This window comes from Carassius auratus, chromosome 17 (assembly GCF_003368295.1).
Source record: "Carassius auratus strain Wakin chromosome 17, ASM336829v1, whole genome shotgun sequence".
In the NCBI taxonomy this organism is placed as follows: domain Eukaryota; kingdom Metazoa; phylum Chordata; class Actinopteri; order Cypriniformes; family Cyprinidae; genus Carassius; species Carassius auratus.
The window spans coordinates 7,381,497-7,404,602 of NC_039259.1; the positions used below are offsets into that span (position 1 = coordinate 7,381,497).

The window sequence follows — 23,106 nt, forward strand, 5'->3', positions numbered from 1 at the left end:
ACAAAAACATGCGTACCCCTGAACCATATGAATAATCAGAAATCTAAATGGAATTTGAAATGGAACTTTTTTTTATGGCTCATACACAGTGGGAATATGGAGCTCACGTTTAAGGAGGAAGAAATACCAAATATATTCAGAGACCCAAACGAAGTAAAAGCATTTAATTTAGTGACGATGCTGATAGAAATTGTGATAGTTCGTAATGTAAACAATAAGATCTTTATAACATACAAATGCACATAAATATCAGTTGTCACTTTATAGCTCCCAATAATATGTCTAAGTAAGGTGTGTTTAGATGTATTAATCAAAGCTATGTAGTTTTCATGGAGGGAAAACAATACAATGAAAACAGTGATGTCAGAGAAATAAACGTTCCTCAAAAGCCTGATCTATCATGCATTATATATTTAGGGCCCGAGCACCGAGGTGCGAGGACCCTCTTGTATCTGCTTTGTTTTTTATTAGGGCTCAAGCCCGAAGGGGCGAAGAGCCCTATTGTTCCCCTAAGGATTATTCTTTTTAGGGCCCGAGCACCGATGGTGTGAGGACCCTCTTGTTTCTGTGTTGTTTATTATTATTATTATTATTATTATTATTTTTCTGAAACTTTTTCGAAAAGTCATGAAACTTGGCACACACGTCAGAGCTGGAAAAATATTAGGTATGCAATGGTTTGCTAAGGTGGGTGTGGCAAAATGGCTCGACAGCGCCACCTATAAATTTACAACGAAGTGCATCTTGAGCTACGTTTCACGTTCTTGTATGAAAATTGGTACACACATGTAACACACCAATATCTACAAAAAAGTCTCTTGGTACGAAATCCAAATCCCAACAGGAAGTCAGTTATTATTTTTTTTCTCATCCAAAATTTTGTCATTTTTGCCATTTCCGGGGGTTGTACTTTAACGAACTCCTCCTAGAGATTTATTCAGATCAACACCAAAGTTTGTCAGTGTAATCTAAAGGCCTTTGCGATGTTAAATTGCGAAGATCTAGAGTTTTCGTTTGAGGGCGTGTCTGTGGCGGCTTGGCGAATTTCGATGTTTCGCCATGAAAAATGAAGTTGCTATAACTTAGACATAAAATGTCCAATCTGCACCAAACTTCACATGTTTGATAAGACTCCTGACCTGAACAGATCAACATTCCCAGATTTAGTTATACTCATAGCGCCACCTGCTGGCAACAGGAAGTGAATGCCTTACGCTGCAATGAACTACTCCTAGAAATCTAATAAAATCTAAATTGTGTTATGGTCAGTTTAATCTAAAGGCCTTTGCGATAGTGAATTGTGATTATCTTGAGTTTTCGATAAAGGGTGTGTCCTTGGCGACGTGACAAAGTTTGATGTCTCGCCATGGGAATAAAATTTGTAACTCAGGCATAAAATGTCTGATCTTCCCCAAACTTCACATGTTTGATAAGAGTCCTGGCCTGAACACAACTGAAGGCCAATATTCCATTGGGTGTGGCGAAATGGCTCCATAGCGCCACCTATACATTTTCAACGGAGTGCACCTCGAGCTATGTTTCACGTGCATTTACAAAAATCGGTACACACATGTAACACACCAATACCTACAAAAAAGTCTCTTGGTACGAAATCCGAATCCCAACAGGAAGTCGGTTATTTAGAATTTTCTCTGCAAAATTGGCGTTTTTTTTGCCATTTTCAGGGGTTGTACTTTAACGAACTCCTCCTAGAAATTTATTCCGATCAACACCAAACTTGGTCAGTTAAATCTAAAGGCCTTTGCAATGTTAAATTGCGAAGATCTTGAGGTTTCGATAAAGGGCGTGTCCATGGCGGCCTGACAAATTACGATGTTTCACCATGAAAAAGGAAGTTGCTGTAACTCAGACATACAATGTCCAATCTGCCCCAAACTTCACATGTTAGATAAGACTTCTGCCCTTAACAGATCTACATGCCCATATTCAGTTATAGCCATAGCGCCACCTGCTGGCAACAGGAAGTGACATGTTTTATGCTGCGACAAGCTACTCCTAGAAATCTTTTGACAGAAGTGTAATTTTTTTGTGGTCAGTCTAGTCTAAAGGCCTGTGCAATGTTAAATTATGGAGATCTTGAGTTTTTGTTAAACGGCGTGTCCATAACGCCTTGGCACAATTTGATGTCTCGCCACAGCAAGAGAAGTTGTTGTAACTCAGGCATAAAATGTTCGATCTTCCCCATACTTCACATGTTCGATAAGAGTCCTTCCCTAAACACATCTGAAGGCCAATATTCCACTATAATGATAGCGCCACCTGCTGGCAACAGGAAGATTGGAACATATTTGGAATAAACATTGATATATTCTACTTATATTTATGAGTTTAAACGCATATTTCTCACCGTTCACCTATTAACTAAAGCCACTCGCTGCCGGTGAGCCCGGGTGCGAGGGCCCGTTCATCGCTGCTTGCAGCTTTAATTCTTATTATTATTATTATTTTTTTTATTTTTTATTAAACCTTCCGGGGGTTTTTGGGGGCCTTAACATGCTCAAAAACTCTTGAAAATTGGCACACACATTGGAATCTGCGGCCATCAGGACGCCACAGAGACTGGGACCCGGGCGTGGCACAGGGGCTCTACAGCGCCCCCTGGAACACAGTCAGAAATCTTGAACCATAGCTCACACACACTTGCATATATTTATATGAAACTCAGTACACTTGTAGATCTCATTGAGCTGAACAACTTTCGCGCTCTATGTCAAAGGCTCCGCCCAACAGGAAGTCAGCTATTCATGGCTGTTTAAAAAAAGCATGTTCTGGAATTTGATATACTTGTCATAGGTTTTTTACATGATTGCCACCAAACTCGGTGAACATGATCTCAAGACATTGGGGATGAAAAATTGCGAGGGGATTTTTTATATCTCGAACGGTTTGCCCGTGGCGAGGCGTTGAAATTAGGGCAAAAAGTGAGAAACAGGAAATGCCTAATAACATCCACATACATTGCCTGAGTTTGATCAAACTTCATCGGTTTGTTCGATGTATGATACCGATCGTATATATGTGATTATTAAGAGTCAACGTTATAGCGCCACCAACTGGCAGCAGGAAGTGAGTCATTTTCAAAATGCTTTGAATTCAGCATCTTATTTTTACTCGATTTGCTTCAAACTTCATCAGAATAATGACAAAACATGGCCGATGTAAATCTGTTGTGGGGATATTGATATCTTATATATTGTTGCCATGGCAACGTGTCAAACTTGAATATTCTGTTATGGTGATTTTGAGGCAGATAACAACCTCAGATTTACATGAAACTCAAAACACATATCAGTATTCTTGATAGCTAGACAATGGAAAAAGCTTTTAAAAGGGCGTGGAAGAGGCACTCTATAGCGCCACCTTTTGTCAAAAGTGGGGGGGTTAGTTTTAGCTACAGACACCAAACTCGGTACAAAAATTGTTCTTATCAACACGGACAACTTTCTAATTCACAGTCATCAGCTACGATCGACAGGAAGTCAGCTATTTTGATTTGAATGTGGATTTTTTTTTTACATTTAGCTGTGAATTAATGCATACTGCTCAGAGGAGAGTAACACTATACACACCAAACTTTGTCTACATGATGCCAAAACATTTTAAACAACTTAAATTGCCAATGGATTTTGGATAGCTTGAACGGTTTTGTCATGGTGATTTTTTTAAATGACAATAAAAATGGAATTATTAATTGTCCTGCATTTTTAAATTCCAAACACTTCAAAACCTTTTTTCATACAGAAAAAAAGTCATTCTGAGTAAATATGGATAGTTTCACGACTTTACAACACTGTATGGATAACAGAAAATTAAAAAACTGTCAGACATCTCATCTCACTCTGTCCCTCTGTTTGAGTATATGTGCTTCAGACTTCCATTGTCTGAGAGAAATAGCGCCCCTACAGGTGCAATTACCGGACTTTTACTTTCACTTTTAAATCGGTTAAAAATACAAATACATACTTAGATTTAATTCACACTGACAAGCTAAACCAACATATCTGATTATTACCGGTTCAGGGCTCATGGATAAATAATTTCTGGCCAGAGATACGTGAGAAATAGGAGAGATGAATCACCGCTCTGATCACGAGCGTCTGGAGTAAAGAGCTCAGAAAAAACGAATTTATTCCTGTTTTAAAGCTTTTAAAAATAAATTATTACAGCGATATCACACAATCAACCAATTAGAACACACCAAGAGCTAAATTCAGATGTTTTTGAACTGTTTGTGTGAAAATTAAATATTCGCGGCTGCCTGTCTGAAATCACCGCTCCGATCAGCGCTTACAGTGTCGAGCTCAAAACAAACGAATTTATTCTTGTTTAAGAGCTTTTTTAAATAAAATATTACCACAAATGCACACAATAAACCCATTGTAACACTGCAAGAGCTAAATGCAGGTGTTTGTGACTCGTTTAAGTGTGAAAGACTATTTGACACCGCGACTGGCAGAATAACATATCTCTCGAGCTGCAGGTTTCTGCCTTTCGTCGTACGAACGAACACATCACGGACAAGATTATTTCAAAATAGCTTGGCGAATATGAACGAAAACAGCCAATTGAACATAAACTGTAGAGAAATAAATCTGAAGTGGATCTACTGGATTTGAATATTAAGTGACCGCATATACCAGCTGCTTCTGTCTTCAATTTGAATCTATAAAAAAAATGAAACTCATTCATCTTGGCTGCTTTTTTAATGTGTGTACGTATGTATTTATTATTTCGCTCTAACAAGAATTAATCTATATTTAATTAAATCAATTACATTTTATTTTACATTTTATTTGTCCATTTCTGCATCTAAACGCCTAAAAACATAAAACATGATCTATTATACTATTGTTAGCAATTTCTTTATCGTCCAATTTTTCTGGTGTACACACTTTTATTTTCATAATAAACTTGTTTGTTAGATTATACACAGTTACAGTGGTCTATAATAAATATTGACAGGTTTTATTCAAGCTGTTTAGAATGATTGCAGTAGGCTAATTTTTTTAAATGTAAATCCAAAAAAAAAAAAAAAAAAAAATTAATAAAAAACATTGGAAAACAATAACTGTTGTACTTTTTTTTTATACATTTTGTATAATTTCATAGTTTATGCATTATAGTTATAAAAACAAATAAATGTAGCCACTCACATAGAAATAGGCCTTATCCTTTTCTGACAGTTTTAGGGATTTTTAAAAATCCTAAAAAACCTTATTTGTGCTGCAAATAATAATTTCAAACTCAAAAAGTAAATAGTCAGTTCATGCTTTATAAAGCCTTGTCCCAATATTAATAGTCAGTAGTAAGCAGTTTATAAATACAGCTATAAATAGCTTGTTTTTGGTTTATAAGCACATTTGTTAAAAAGGAGAGTAAAGGGTCAGTTATCTTCCTATGAAAAATAAAAAAATAAAAATAAACAAACAACAACACTGATTGATACAGAACTCAGAAATTCTATTGTGGATTTATGATAAAATCAGCCTGTAAATGATTTCATACTCCTCCAAGAAGACACAAGTAGTTCACACCAAACTTTTTTTAACATGAAGCCAATATACTGAGATGTTAAATTGTGAATGGGTTTAGGATAGCTTAAATGGTGTGGTCATAGCGATTTATTAAAGTAACATAAAAAAAATACAATAGTTATTTTACTATATCTTTAATTTTTTTCATTCCAAACTCTTCATATTTTTTTATATACGTAGAAGTCATCATTTGAAGGAAGCACAGTAAGTTTAATAGCTTTATCATTTTCAAGAGCCAGCATAAAATTAAAACTATCATAACTTATAAATGAAGCTTGCAATTCTTAGTACCAATAATGGCCACCAGATGGAGGTATAGGATTACTTTTAAATAATTATTGTAGAAACAAGTATGATTTAAATCATTTATAGAAATCTTTCAAAGAAAAATAATATGAATTTTATGTATTTTACTGATAAAATGACCCTCACTTAATTAGAATAACAAGCTGAAATATTGTGAACTGTATATTAAGAATAATTCTTTATAGGCTTTATGGACAGACACGTTTTGAGTGACTCTTGAAGGTTCAGCCCCACATCCTCTTTTACCACTGTTTAAAGAATTTATCTTACAGAACAGATGCAAATTAATTTTGGATAGCTTGAATGGTTTTGTCGTGGTGATTTTTTGAAATAACAGTAAAAAAGTAACCAGTAAATGTCTTTTATTTTTTTAAGTGCAGCTTCTAAACACTTCAAAAAAATATACACATAGAAGACAAGTCATTCTGAGGAAATATGCATAGTTTCATGACTATACAACACTATATGGATGATAGAAAATTAAAAAACTATCATAGATCTGATGTCACTCTGTCCCTCTGTCACAGTGGGTAGTGTGTGTGTGTGTGTGTGTGTGTTTGTGTGTGTGTTTGTGTGTGTGTTAAGTGAATTAGGTGTGAAACTATCAGGGAGCATTTAGTCTCCAGCGCCAACATTTTACAGAACTGACACTTTCCTGGAGTCTCAGAATTACTCGGCGTCCGGTTCTGAGAGATCTAAGATTCCAAAAAATGATTTAATTAGAATACCATGAAGTATTGTGAAATACTATATATTAAGGCTTTATATATAGGCTTTATGAACTGATTAGAGTGACTCGTGAAGGACCAGCACCACCTCCTCTTGTTCGATGGTTTGAGGAATATATCTTCCAGAATCCAGGATTAAGATTTAGGAGCTCATTTTTATTCCACCTCCTTTCCTGAAAAGTCTGGCTTGCAGAATTGACTAAAAATTAATCTTTTTTCACATTAATTCCTAATTATTTTGCAATTCTTTTTGTCAGTTCTTCTTTACCTGTTTTTCTTTTCCAGCTTTCCTGGAGTATTGTATAGCACTCATAAATGATTAAATAAAAAATAATGGTAGTTATTAAGATTGATATGGTTTGGAATTGGTAAAATGTGCTTGGAAAAAAATCACAATAAAACAATGTTTTAATGTTTAAGTTTGGAATATTAACTGACATGAATGAATGCTATATAAATATTGTTCATGTTAACATAATGTTTATAAATGGAATCTTATTGTAAAGTGTTACTAAAGTTATATATATATATATATATATATATATATATATATATATATATATATATTGTTCTGTGAATGTGATTTTAAAGTCTAGATGATTCGGATTAACCCTTTAACTGCCATATCTTTTAAAACCACACTGCCAGAGGGATATTGTGAATGCATGTGCCCGCTGGGCACAGTTTACCTGATGCCACCGGGGTGGCGATGGCATTGGTGGCTTGAGCCCGCCATCGCTGCTTGCAGCTATATTTATTATTATTCTTCTTCTTCTTCTTCTTCTTCTCCCGAATGAATCGCATTTTTGAGGGCTTTAACATGCTCAAAAAGTCATGAAACTTTGCACACTCGTCAAACCTGGTGAAAATTTTCGTCTGATATAGGATTCAGAAGAGGGTGTGGCAAAATGGCTCGACAGCGCCACCTATACCAAGAAAATCAACAGCCTTCCAGCTATGTTTCACGTACATGCACGAAAATTGGCACACATATGTAACACACCAATACCTACAAAAAAGTCTCTTGGAGCGAAATTCTAAACCCAACAGGAAGTCGGTTATTTTTAATATTATGAGCATATTTTGTGTAATTTTGGTCATTTCCATGTGTTGTATTTTAACGAACTCCTCCTAGAGAGTTCTTCAAATCAACACCAAATTTGGTATGCCTAATCTAAAGGCCTTTGCGATGTTAAATTGCGAAGATCCTGACTTTTCGTTGAAGGGCGTGTCCGTGGCGGCCTGGCGAATTTCGATGATTCGCCATGAAAAATGAAGTTGCTTTAACTCACACACACAATGACCAATCTGCCCCAAACTTCACATGTTTGATGAGACTCCGAAGCTGAACAGATTGACATGCCCATATTCAGTTATAGTCATAGCGCCACCTATTGGCAACAGGAAGTGACATATTTTACGCTCCGACGAACTACTCCTAGAAATTTTATGACATCAATGTCTTTTTTGTGGTCAGTCTAATCTAAAGGCCTGTGCGATGTTCAGTTGTGAAGATCTTGAGTTTTCGTTAAAAGGCTTGTTCATGGCGTCGCGACGAAGTTCGATGTCTCGCCATGTGAATAAAAGATGTTATAACTCAGGCATAAGATGTCCGATCTTCCCCAAACTTCACATGTGTGATAAGAGTCCTGGCCTGAACAGATCTTCAGGCCAATATTCCACCGGGTGTGGCAGAATGGCTCTATAGCGCCACCTATACACTTTCAACGGAGTGCGCCTCGAGCTATGTTTCACATACATGTACAAAAATTGGTACACACATGTAACACTCCAATACCTACAAAAAAGTCTCTTGGTACAAATTCCGGATCCCAACAGGAAGTCGGTTATTTTGAATTTTCCCTTCAAAATTGCTGTTGTTTTTGCCATTTTCAGGGGTTGTACTTTAACGAACTCCTCCTAGAGATTTATTCAGATCAACACCAAACTTGGTCAGTGTAATCTAAAGCCCTTTGCGATAATAAATTGTGAAGGACTTGAGGTTTCGTTAAAGGGCGGGTCCATGGCGGCCTGACAAATTTCGATGTTTCGCCATGAAAAAGGAAGTTGCTGTAACTCAGACATACAATGTCCAATCTGCCCCAAACTTCACATGTTGGATAAGACTCTTGACCTGAACAGATCTACATGCCAATATTCAGTTATAGTCATAGCGCCACCTATTGGCAACAGGAAGTTACATATTTTACACTGCGACAAACTACTCCTAGAAATTTTATGACATCAATGTCTTTTTTTGTGGTCAGTCTAATCTAAAGACCTGTGTGATGTTTAGTTGTGAAGATCTTGAGATTTTGTTAAAAGGTGTGTCCATGGCGCCGTGATGAAGCTCAATGTCTCGCCATGGGAATAAAAGATGTTATAACTCAGGCATAAAATGTCCGATCTTGCCCAAACTTCACTTGTGTGATAAGGGTCCTGGCCTGAACAGATCTGAAGGCCAATATTCCATCGAGTGTGGCAAAATGGCTCAATAGCGCCACCTATACACTTTCAACGGAGTGCGTATACACTTTAAACGGAGTGCGCCTTGAGCTATGTTTCACGTACATGTACAAAAATCGGTACACACATGTAACACACCAATATCTACGAAAAAGTCTCTTGGTACGAAGTCCGAATCCCAACAGGAAGTCAGTTATTTGGAATTTTCTCTGCAAAATTAGTGTTGTTTTGGCCATTTTCAGGGGTTAACGAACTCCTCCTAGATATTTATTCAGATCAACACCAAACTTGGTCAGTGTAATCTAAAGCCTTTTGCGATCTTAAATTGCGAAGATCTTGAGGTTTCGTTAAAGGGCGTGTCCATGGCGGCCTGACAAATTTCATTGTTTCGCCATGAAATAGGATGTTGTTGTAACTCAGGCATAAAATGTCCAATCCTCCCCAAACCTCACATGTTCGATAAAAGTCCTGCCCTGAACACATCTGAAGGCCAATATTCCTTTATAATGATAGCGCCACCTGCTGGCAACAGGAAGATTGGCACATATATGGAATAAACATTGATATATTCTACTTATATTTATGAGTTTAAACGCATATTTCTCACCGTTCACCTATTAACTAAAGCCACTCACTGCCGGTGAGCCCGGGTGCGAGGGCCCGTTCATCGCTGCTTGCAGCTTTAATTTAACATTGAGTTTTCTAATATATATATAGCTTTAATCGGTTAAAATATATATATATTTGAAGTTCTGCTTAAGGCTAAACATCTCTCGGTGTTGGATGGTTTTGATTGTAATGCTTTCAATATAAGTTCAGGATTCTGCTTCTTTTGGATTGCCTTTATCTGACACATCCAAAGCATCTATTAACTAAAGAGGTCGACAGCCAACATGTGCAGTGCTCCCGAAATGGTTTGAAAAGCCTTGCTCTAGATCACCGAACACATGTGATTTACAACCCAGCAGAGCCAGGAGGGGGTATTGTAAAAACGAGACAGCCTCTTTGCCCAGTCACAGAAAAGGAGGGGGAACAAATAACTTTAGTGGGCTGCTTCCGAATTCCTCCATCGCCCTTCATCTCGTTATGACTTCCCGTACAGATGATGAACGATCCCGATGAGAAGGTCCCATCAAAACCCAAACAATGAGGCCAAAATACGAGCGTTGAGGATTACATCAAATCACAGCTTCACAATCCACCCCCATGATGAGCAAAATGCAATTAAAAATCGTGTTTCGAAGACATCGGGAAATCACTTTGGAGGATTATTTTTCGTGCACAAAAATAATAAGTGCCTAAATGTATTTATTTTACTAGCTCGTGCTAGCTTACAGACAGCGCACGTGTTTAATTTGTGCAGTAACGTGAGTGCGTGAATTTGAAGAGCTGGGAGGTCGGGCACGCCGATATCAAGTGTGTAAACAAACTATTTCCGTACTCCAAAAACGCAGTTAGAAACTAAAAAGCGGCTCGAAAAATATGCTCCAGAGTTTCTACTGTGAGATTATGAAAGGAAACTAGGAAACAGCAAATAACAGAACAAAAGTCGCGTGAACTCGTCAAAATATTATTGGACACACATAAGGAAAAATAGCTGCGCGTAGGAACTCACCCCAAAACCACCAGTTCGCCGTACTTTACTGGCTCTTTGGTGGGCACACAGTGCTCCTCTTGACTCGGTGAAAACATGAGGCTTTTCAAACAACACCCTCTCAATTACACGATCAATCCAGCGACGACAAGGGAAGAGACTTCAAAGGTCGCTCCTAACTGCCATATTTCCCGTTTACCTGCTCCCGATCTTGAGTTGGAGTTTTCAGAAAAGGAAAAAGTCCGTGAAATCCTACATCCGAGAGAGATTTAAGAAATATTGATGATAGTAATAAAGCCTTATGTCTCGGGCATATTTCATCATAGGAACAGCGAGCAACTTAGTGTTTCCATCCGCTGTTAGAAAAACAGTACTAGTAGGGGGTGGACCGTACCATTCACTTACAGCGACTTTACGTGGGGACGCGCACGAAGAAACTTTCCAAATATTATAGTGAATATTCTCGAAGGATCATTAAGGTTTGGTTATACTTGGAAAGTTTTCAAGACTGTGTTGCCTCTGCACAATCTGTAATGGACAGTTTGATCCTGTAATATTTCAAGTTGTTTAAGCTAAAGAAAAACGCCCCTCTAACGGCTCAATCCAACACAACGGCGGTCTGAGGCGGCACCTTCAACTATGTAAACAAAAGCAGAAACTTAGATATATTTAAAGTGCAATGGCTTTCTTTTTTTCTGTAGAACACAAAAAAAGATATTTTGCAGAACATTGTGATCCTGACAACATTAGTCCCCCTTGGCTTTCATAGTACGTCTTAATAAACTATCACTTCAATTGCAGCTATCATTTTTGTAATGATCTGAATGGGAGCTGCCTTTACAAATAAATGATTTTGCCTTTCAAAAAGCCCACGTGCAGCCATAACATGTAAATTAGGCAGTAGGGTCTGAGAATGTAAACTGTTGTAAATCAATGCCTTCAGGTCCATCACAGACATCATGCTGCTCTAACAGCTCAGTCCACATGAATGAGCCATTTGCTAGGAGTTTGCTTTTCATCCATACACATGCCTTCACAGACGCACTGAGTTTCTGTTACAAGTATTTTAGATTTCTCACACCTGTATTTGAAACATTTTGGGACACCCAAAATTGCTAAAGACAAGACACCACAGATGAACAGTAAATGTTTTAATTCATAGATACTACAAAACTTCCCCAGTTGATTAATCATGGTACAATTAGCCAACTGTTTTGTATTACAAGTTTTCTGAAATGTAATCACTAATCAAAAAAATATATATAATAACTTATTAAATATATGTATTTATTTAGAGTTTTTTGGAAATCCCTTTAAATCAGAAAAAACATATCTTTTTTTATTGGATATCTACATAAATCACATAAATCAAAATACTGTCAACAGCCATAAAATATTCCACATAGTTTAAGAATAAAATGTTATATAAATCAGGTAAATTATATACACTTGTGACCATTTCTGGGGGTCTCCAAATAACTATTCAGTGAACATTTGTTATATTTTATATAGTACTTTTCTTTTCTTTCTTTCTTTCTTTTTTTTTTTTAGAAGAGCATTTTAATCATGAATCATAAAATTCATGAATGATGATGGTTCATGTTCTATAAAAAAGGCCCAAAATTTACACAGCTTACAAAAACAAAAAAAAACAAAAAAAAAACAAAAAAACATGAAATTATGTAAAAAAGTTGTCACAGAATAAAAATATGTGAATAACTCAGATAGAACCTTATAATTCCAAGGCGGTGATTTATTGACTTACTTTAATTGGACATGTTTTGAAATGTTATTTGGACACAAATTACACCCCATACTGATTTTCTAAAATGCCAGTCAAATTTATCTACATACGGTAGCAATATTTAAAACAACATGAGTTTACTGAAGTACAACAATGCATAAAGGGCCATAAAATAACAAAAAAAAAATACAATAAAGTAAAATGAAAATAGAAGAAATAGTAAGCACTAAAATCACAGACAAATTTAAGAATGTCTATATGACTTGCTCAGAAGATTGGGGTCAGTAAGACTTTTAAATGCTTTTGAAAGAAATAGCTGAACATTAGTGCATATTTTAAACGTTCCTCTATTAATTAAGTTAAAAATCGTTCTTACATTATGCCACTTCTGAGTAAACAAACATGTTGATGAATAACAATGCCGTGTCGATGACATGAATATTTCTCAGTTTCACCAGCATGCTGACAGCGTCCTATGAGCGCATGTGTGTTGCGTATGGGCAGAGGGTTTTTTTTTTATGAATAAGTCAACCCCTCTCAAACCCTCCACCCCTCCTCACACGAGCCTGGATGAAGGATCAAAGACTGGCTTGCTCATTCCATCTTGATAGAGAGCAGATGCAAAGAGCTGCTGTTCCTGAAAGGCATGTGTCTGGTTTCCATCTTTGTACTATGAGAATAATATAAGTGCATGAACAAAAGAGAAATAAGTAGGTATGACTCATGAGAGAATGATTGTGCAACTTAGACAAGAGTCAAAACCTGGACCGAATCATGATTTCGTTTTCTTTCATAATGCATAAACAATACTCAGGATGAAAACATTGAAATGCTAGTTTATATAGTGGGTGACTGTCAGGGAGTTGTTACGCTTTCTTGCTTTCTTTTAAGGTGCTTTTTTAGTGGCCTAAGACAAAGATCCCAAGCGCTGAAGAACTCATTGTCAACAGTTAGATGTGGAATGTGTTTGACTAACAGTTTGAACTCACAATACAACAGCAGAGTCAGTAAATGATGTTGCTATTACTCAACCTGAGTAGGTCTATCAGACTGTGAGTGCTTCGTCTTTGAGGACGTTGACTCATGTAAGTTATTGCTTCATGTCAGAGGAGTAATGTCACGCTCTGTCTTCATGTGATATTTTACACCACTTCCAACATGGACACCAAAAGTAGGAAAAGCTTGTTTGATGATCAATGGTTATGCTCATAAATGGGATATATTTCCATACTATCCTTACTATATCTGCAGTATGGATGTGCCATTGTAAAAAAGAAGTACACTTTAGCATACTTTTAACAAATAATTTGAACAAAAATGCAATTAGTTCGACTTCAGAGTGATTTTTTTGACCCCCTCACGTAGGACCTAAGTGTATTTTATATATAATTTCATAATTCGGTTGTCTTTAAAATAGAGCATAGAGTGAAATAGAGTAAAACTGTTAATTTGACATTATTTAATCATGAAAGCGTACTCTTTTTAAGTACTTAAACACACTACAAGTGCACATTTAATACAAGTAAGCCCATATCTTTTACACAAGCGTATACTTTGCAAAATAAACATTTGAAAAAGAGCGCAATGTGCAACAGAGAAAACTGTGATATTGTATAATACAGTGTGTATTATAATATCGCCATGGATTGGAAAGGTCACAATAGGAGTAAACTTTTTTAATATCCACCTAAATAAATACTCAATGTCGACCTGGGCCGCTTTTTGTAAAATGTGTAATTTAGATATCTAGATGTTTTTGTCCTTTTCTTTTCCATTACTTTTAATGTCCTGCTATAATATTTCAATTTGAATATGGTTCATATAAAGTATTATTTGTATGCAATAAACATTTCTAGATCATGCACTCCAGTAAAAAAAAAACGTAACTGAATTTATAAGCACCACCACTCCAATATTTTCAATGCACAGCTATTTCCACTCTGCAAACGCACATATTGAAAACCACTGCTCTGGAGTGTCTGTAGCATCAAGATGTCCACACAAACGTGACAGAAAGACACTAAAGATGAGGGGGAAGTCCACACACCAGTATATGGGATTTATCTACACTACTTGTCACCTTACTTAACCTCCATGCGAGTGTGTGATGGTAAAATGTTCAGCTGACTGTAGTATGACACAAGGAGGGAATGGCTGGAATGTGTCTGCTGACCTCAGAGCCACACAAAAGTTTTCTTGTTATCCTTTAATTTGATCTTCACCCTTCATTAAAGTCTAAATCATCGCAGCCTTGTGAAGAAACACAAAAGTGAAGATGTGTGATGTAGGATACTTTGAATTTAAAGCATTGTGTGGACATTATGCACACGTGATTCATTTAAAGCGACAGTTCACCTGAAAAATAAAAATGCACCACCCTCACGTTTCACTCGGTTACCAGGTTCTTAATTGTAAAGGAGCAGCTTGGACATTCTGCTAAAGAACTCATTTTTTATGTTCCATAAGAAAAATAATTATAGGCCTTCTTGGTTTGTCTGATAGGAGACTGATTAAGTAGATGCAAATTATCAATAATTTATAATTTAAAAAGAAGCAATGAAGTTTCATGTTATAACTATTTGTCTGTTTTGGTCTTTGATAGAGAATCATGAGAAATGATGGGAATGTGTCACCGCTTTAATCCAGCAGGGGTTCAGATAAAAAATCGGCAGCTGGCAGCAGGAAGTGGCTGCCATTGACAGCCGGTGTCATGAGAAATCGAGTCCGCCCGAGAAATCGAGTCCGCTTAGGACCCCGAGTGATCCCATTGGCTCAACGAATAATTATTGGGTATTATTTTTTAGCGCCTGATTACAATTCCTGCTAAATAGAGCTCGGGCGTAGACGTCATGGAATGGTGCATTGTGGGTAACGGCGGCCATTTTAGAGGCATCGCAAAGCAGGTTTGTAATAAGATAATAGCCAGTCTCCAGAAAAAGTTATAGAACGTGACAAAAAAAGTTGCCTATACCTATACGGACAAACTTAATAATGAAGCCAAACAACGCTAATTAAAAAAAAAAGAGGTTGTAGGCGGAATCGATCCCTATGAACACATGAAAGTTTACCAAGCCTCAGTTTCCCTGATAATTTATCCTGGTCTGTGGAGTGAGCGCTTACACCTCCGATCAATTTAAAAATGTCACTTTCACTTTTTAAAAAGTCACTGGAGGCTCACCTGCAGATCATAAATGGATCTGCAAATTAAACGTGGAGAAAACAATCTTTTTCACTAAGGAAATGTTAACATTAACCGAGCATCAGTGGTGACACACACACACACACACTTATCAGATTCTGCGAGCTATGAAGCTTGTCTATGCGGGTTTGTTACACTTCAGGAGTAATTACTCACCTATCATACTTGCAAAAATCCACTGTTTTCCTCCGGTAGTTCTGTAATCCGGTATAATATTGACGAACATTCACCTCAGACACAACCCACCATTCACCAAAACAAGACGCTTAACTTCCTATTTTGAAGTTCGTTCCAGTTTTTTTTTTTTTTTTTTTAAACAAGTTGTTCAAATTTGTTAAATACAGTCAGCACAAAAATATCAAAAAGCAAATTAAGTTCAGGATTGGGTCAAAAGAAAATGTTTAAACAAAAAATACAGACACTAAACTGACTCCCTTACTGGCCAAAAACTAGAGAAAACGTAATGTGTTTGTGTCTGAGTTTGTGTGTGTGTGTATGTGAGAGAGAGAGAGAGACCATACACAACATGTCTCACCATAACTATGTATTATAATATTATCGAAGGTGATGGTTTCCCTCCGTACAGTGGCGACCCAAGCCATCTGATGCCTCTTGGTGATTTCAGACACCTTGTGTTTTTTTTCCAAGTAGGAAAATGTTGAAAACTAATATGATTCACGAGGCGTTTGCCCTGTCGATCATGAAACCGATTACAGCAGTTCACAATACAGCAATACTGAACCATTTTCCAAAAAATAATCAAAATTAATGACCAAATGACCAACGTTACCTAATGCCTACTATACAGTACATCTACTTCTGTACCGCGATTCCCACAATGCATTGCGACGTGACGCAACGATCCCGACCTCTATAGCGTTTTTATTTTTGTCGTTTGAACTTTGCTATAATGACCATTTATGTACTTTAAATTACATGTTTCATAGGCTAGTATATAGCCGACGCGCTTTAGGTTGTGAAATCAAACATTTCTCGTTTTTTTTTTTTTTTTTTTTTTTTGTTACTCGCGTATCAGCATAGCATACAGCTACTCGATGTGTGTGTGTGTAAATTTATATTGTTAATCTTAATGATATAATATCGCAATTGCTTGTGCAGAACCGTGTTATTGTTGTATTATATACAGATATATTATTATTTTATGTAAAATGAATGTTATATTAATTTTACATGAAGTATGTCAGTATGCCTATTATATTTATACCATTAAGTATAGTAAGTGAATAATGGTTGTTTGTGCACTGAAAGTAACTAAAAATACAGCTAGATAGTTTATATAGATAGCAATAATTGCTATATAATTATAATTTGCAATTATAATATAATGATTCTACTGTTTTTTTTTTACATATAAATGTTCAAGCAATATGCACACTATCTATGTAAGACATTTATACATTTTTCAAAATGAATAACATTTTCAAAGAATCTTTACAGAAAGACATACTGTTGTGTCTATGTGGTCAAAAACACCCTCACTGTTTTAATAGTTGGTGTTAAATGCATTAGTCGTCATACATACAGCAAGCAAGCCAAAGGCAACGGTGGTTAATTAAGAAAAAACTGTAAGATGTCGATACTGGAGTAAAAAAAAACCTTTGGAGAAACCAGACTAACCAAAAACACTGGGGACCAGTTCTCCTCTGTATATTCAGTCTGAACATTTGGTACAATATCATTGGTAGTTAACAGTGTTACTGCATTGATTCAGCTGTAAGGTTAGAGGTTAAATGTGCCATGTACAGGCAGCAACATTGTTTTCTCTGTGGCCCAGGTGAGGCAAGCAGTGGCAGTGAAGAGTGCTAAGGTGCAGTCATCCATTCATAAATTCTTGCTGTTTTGCTGAAACTGGAAACAGTTCATCCTATGTGAAGTCCATTGTGGAAGATTGGGGAATCCTCAGTCTCAACGTAACTCGAGAGCGTCTGGGACAGAGCTTCTGTGGTAAAGAAAAATATAAAAATTGTTTAGGAACTGTAATATAATTTTAAAAAAAATTTCCTCTCTGCCTTTGTAATATACAGTATGCTGGAAGACTTTCTTGACATCATACAGAACGGGTTCAGAATACAACAGAAGCAGGAAACATCAAAAATCACTGTTAACCGTAGAGCATCGGTTTACAATTCTTGCAAAAATCAAGTTATGATTTATGTGTATGTTGTTATAAAAACAATCAAACAGACATAAATGTAATCTGTTAAACTCAGTCTATTTTGCATTCAAAGATTGCTTTAAATAAAGAGACAGGTGATTTATTTGAGCAGAGCTTGTTTTCTGCCTCCACTATTTGGAAAGTCTAATACGAAAATACTTATATATATATACTATTTTATATTAAACAAAAAAACTGCTGCAATGAAAATCTCCTTTTGATTTATTGTGCCTTAATTTACTATTAATTTCATTCATAATTATTCACTTACTGAACGCTATTATAAAAGTATATACGTTTGTTTATGTTAAATAAAAGATAAACATGAGAAAAGAGTCGTATCTTCCCTTAAAATGCATCTTGAACAATCGGGTCCCACCTAGCGAGGACCCCTAAGATGGCGGCCATCGCGATGCCTGTGCGCAAGTCGGAACGGAGGCACTTGTCACGAAGGACACAAGACAGGTAGTAATTCACACTAAAAATCTTCGTGTGATTTGTGCACAAGTATGACAGAACTAGAGGTGTGCTTAAACCCGTCCTGCACACGCATGTATTTGGGTGTGGAGGGGAGGGGCGATTAATGATTTGAGCTGATTTTCTTATTAACTACCAATATTATCCACTGTCCTTGTACAGTAATATGACACTGACAATAAACACAAAAATAATAGTAGTAACGTTAGTACTGATAATAATAATGAATCATCTTACGGGTCCTCGCTAGGTGGGACCCGATTGTTCAAGCCTTTTTCTCGCGATCTTTGACGATGAGGTCTGTATTCATTGTTCAGGCGTTTTATCAACTCCATCTGCTATTTTTTCCACATATGAGCGTATTTTGCTGGTAGTTAATACGATCTCAAATCTGACAAAGATTTTTAGTGTACATTAGTAACTGTCTCGTGTCCTTCGTTCGGGACAAGTGCCTCCGTTGCATCCTGCGCACAGGCATCGCGACGGCCGCCATCTTAGGGGTCCTCGCTAGGTGGGACCCGATTGTTCAAGATGCATTTCTATGATTTTAAGTGAAGATACGACTCTTTTCTCATGTTTATCTTTTATTTAACATAAACAAACACATATACTTTCATAATAGCGTTCAGTAAGTGAATAATTATGAATGAAATTAATAGTAAATTAAGGCACAATAAATCAAAAGGAGATTTTCATTGCAGCAGTTTTTTTGTTTAATATAAAATAGTATATATATATATATATATATATATATATATATATATATATATATATATATATATATATATATAAGTATTTTCGTATTAGACTTTCCAAATAGTGGAGGCAGAAAACAAGCTCTGCTCAAATAAATCACCTGTCTCTTTATTTAAAGCAATGTTTGAATGCAAAATAGACTAAGTTTAACAGATTACATTTATGTCTGTTTGATTGTTTTTATAACAACCTACACATAAATCATAACTTGATTTTTGCAAGAATTGTAAACCGATGCTCTAAGGTTAACAGTGATTTTTGATGTTTCCTGCTTCTGTTGTATTCTGAACCCGTTCTGTATGATGTCAAGAAAGTCTTCCAGCATACTGTATATTACAAAGGCAGAGAGGAAATTCTTTTTAAAATTATATTACAGTTCCTAAACAATTTTTATATTTTTCTTTACCACAGAAGCTCTGTCCCAGATGCTCTCGAGTTACGTTGAGACTGAGGATTCCCCAATCTTCCACAATGGACTTCACATAGGATGAACTGTTTCCAGTTTCAGCAAAACAGCAAGAATTTATGAATGGATGACTGCACCTTAGCACTCTTCACTGCCACTGCTTGCCTCACCTGGGCCACAGAGAAAACAATGTTGCTGCCTGTACATGGCACATTTAACCTCTAACCTTACAGCTGAATCAATGCAGTAACACTGTTAACTACCAATGATATTGTACCAAATGTTCAGACTGAATATACAGAGGAGAACTGGTCCCCAGTGTTTTTGGTTAGTCTGGTTTCTCCAAAGGTTTTTTTTACTCCAGTATCGACATCTTACAGTTTTTTCTTAATTAACCACCGTTGCCTTTGGCTTGCTTGCTGTATGTATGACGACTAATGCATTTAACACCAACTATTAAAACAGTGAGGGTGTTTTTGACCACATAGACACAACAGTATGTCTTTCTGTAAAGATTCTTTGAAAATGTTATTCATTTTGAAAAATGTATAAATGTCTTACATAGATAGTGTGCATATTGCTTGAACATTTATATGTAAAAAAATTGTGTAGAATTATATTATAATTGCAAGTTATAATTAACAATTATAAACTAGCTGCATTTTTAGTTACTTTCAGTGCACAAACAGCCATTATTGCCTTACTATTACTGATTTGTAATAGTACAAGTAACTGTTGTACTATTATATGTACTGTGTTATATGAGTTAAAGTCAATTACAATTGTAATTTCGTCATCATAATGTGATAATTGCTGTATGATTTTCTTTGAAAACAATAGTTTCTTAAATAATATACAATCAGCAATTGCAATACATGAACTGCTTGTAAGCAAAACCATATATAACAACATAAGTATACTTATTACAATATTGAAAATAATGTAAAAAATTACATGAATTAGGTAGTAAGTCAAAATAAATAAAAATCAAAGTGTGTGTGTGTGTGTCTATATATATATATATATATATATATATATATATAGGTTCGTTTTATTAATAATTATCTTTAAACTATCCCACAATCTTCTGAATTTGTGGGCTAAACGTGTTTTAGTCATCACAACTGAATTATTATTATTATTATTATTTTAGAACTGGAAAATATATTCAAAAGCTGTGCTGAGGCGTTTTAGTAACCGAATATTAAAACTAATTACAATGCATCATTTATGAGATGCTGCTAGTTTTATGACATTTAAAAAAACATTTTGAACGATTACATTCTGTATTTTGCTTTTATTAAATTATTTTAGCTTGAAACAACAAGCTTTTTTTTTTTTTTTTTTTTTTTTTTTTTTTTTTTTTTTTTTTTTTTTTTTTTTATTATTAATAACAAATATGTACAGAACAAAACTGTTTGCCAGGGGTACAAACATTAAAATAAATAGGGTTACAAAGAGTATACAGAATATACATTAGTTGCATAGAAATTTTTCTAGAATAGAATTTGTTTTTAAAGCCTTTGATTGTTTAAGATCATTGATGGTGGTGCTGTAATGAGATAGCTCTTGTAGAAATAGGTTAAATAATGGCTTGCTGTCAGTCCATTTTCTTTTATGAATGTGAAATTTTCCTAAAAATAAAACAAGTTGTACAAAAAAAATCAAGTCCTTTTCCAACTTAATGTCCTCAAAGTAAAGAAGAACGTCCTTCTCCTGCAAATATAATGACTGTCCTGTTTTCCTTTCAATAAAATTTTGTACATTCATCCAGAACATTTTAGTAAACACACAATGATAAAACAGATGTTCAATAGTTTCTTCATTTGAGCCACAGAAAGTACACGAATACTCAATATCAATCTTAAATCTTTCTAACGTCTTTTTTGCCGGATATATTCTATGTATAATTCTGAAAGATACTTCTTTTATTTTATTGTTTAGACAGAATTTATTACTCATCAACCACATTTCTTTCCAATTAATATCCTTATAAAGAGATGTCCAAAATTTTTTAGCAGGAGGAACCGTAAAATTAACCAAAAGGTTTCTAATGTAATTACTTGAACATTTGTTTCTTGTAACGTCTACACTTCCCAGAAAAATATTGTTAACAGGAGCTGTCACAAAAAGCTCTGTTCTGGATCCAATCAAAAGCTGCAAAACATTCCTTGGAATAGCAGCAAAGACAATGTCATATTCTTTTGGTGTAACTGCAATATCAAATTTAGAAATAAATTCTTCAAACAATAACAATTGACCATCCGAATTCATAAGTTGTGAAACCAAAACAATACCATTATTAATCCAGTTTTTGTTGTACAAAGATCTGTTTTTATACTGAATACTCCTGTTATTCCAAATGTAATAATTTGTAGGTGAGAAATTATGTTTGTACACCAGTTTCCATGACAGCAAAGCTTGCTTGTGGAAATTAGCTAATTTTACAGGCAATTTATCAGGGTTATAGTCACACTTCAACACGAAGTTGAGTCCTCCAATTGAATTAAAAATGAATTTAGGGAAAGCATTCCAAATATTATCTTCTTCTTGAATTAACTTAGTAAGCCATTTAATTTTAAAAGTATTATTTACTGTTTCAAAACAAAGAACCTCCAGACCTCCATTTTGTCTTGTGTTACATAATACCTCTTTTTTAAGATAATGACACTTATTTCTCCAGATGAAATTGAAAAGAGTTTTATCTAGTTTTTTAAAAACTGTAGTAGGCATTCCCAAAGCCAGAGACACATAAACAGCTTGAAACAACAAGCTACCGCAGCTCCGATTAGCCATGCAACAAGTTATCGCGATAACAACTTTTGATCAGGCATTTAAAACAGCTACCGCCTTGGTCCTAAGCGGACTCGATTTCGCGGGGGGACTGGATTTCTCACCACACCGGAAGGCAGTAACTGACAGCCGGAAGGCAGTAACTGTCAGCCGGATGGTAGGCGGGACCTGCCATTCGGTGGGAGCCAATCAGTATCGACCAACGTGGGCGCAACCAATCAGATATAACTGCACCCAAACGCTTCAGTAATGGTTGCGATTGATCAAACGGTAAGTTCAGAAATTGGTCATCGGAGTAATTAATGTTTTTTTGCGTTGTAAGTTTGATTTTAATTGGTATCTTGGTGAACGACTTGGTAGACTTGGTGTCTACTTTGGTTTAATTGTTCAATGAAATCTAATTAGTGGTAGCAACGTTGTTTGTGTACCTTGTTAGGGGCCTACCATTAACTTCAAATAATTACGTTTGACGTACCATTAAATATTAACGTTTGTTAGCGTGTTAACAGTCTATTGAATAATATAAAAGAATGTTGTTTGACTGGAATGATAGAAGATACATTTGCAACACTAACCATATATTTTTGCATGTTAAGTCTTTCAGGAGATTGTGTGATATACATGAACTTAAGAGTTCTTAAAATTAAGTTTTTTTTTTGCACTATTGAGGTGTGTTTTCTCTAATACTATGCATGTGCAGAACTGTTCTGTGTACCAGTTGAAGTTGTAAGCATGTGAATGCAAAACAATTATTATTATTATTTTTTTATTATTGTTATCTATACAAAATATAATGGACCGGTTCATAATTCCTTATAACTTTTAGGTCTAGTTTCACAGACAGGGCTTGGATTAAGCCAGGATTAGGCTGTAGTTAAATTTAGAACATTGAAGTAGCTTTTGTAA

At 35.5% G+C, this 23,106-nt stretch overlaps 1 protein-coding gene and 1 long non-coding RNA gene across 2 annotated transcripts in view; one reads left to right on the forward strand and one right to left on the reverse strand.

The window, feature by feature from the left end:
* LOC113117089 (E3 ubiquitin-protein ligase pellino homolog 2-like) overlaps positions 1-11,019 on the reverse strand; it is a 34,428-nt gene extending 23,409 nt beyond the window's left edge. Inside the window, exon 1 of the mRNA XM_026285497.1 lies at positions 10,671-11,019. Coding sequence (XP_026141282.1) covers positions 10,671-10,747 — 77 coding nt within the window. The 5' untranslated portion in view covers positions 10,748-11,019. The remainder of the gene's footprint in view (positions 1-10,670) is intronic.
* Positions 11,020-18,135: 7,116 nt separating this feature from the next.
* Positions 18,136-20,404, forward strand: LOC113117090 (uncharacterized). Its single transcript, XR_003294127.1, has 2 exons — positions 18,136-18,233; positions 19,413-20,404. It is a non-coding gene; the product is annotated as an uncharacterized LOC113117090 (long non-coding RNA).
* Positions 20,405-23,106: the final 2,702 nt, after the last annotated feature.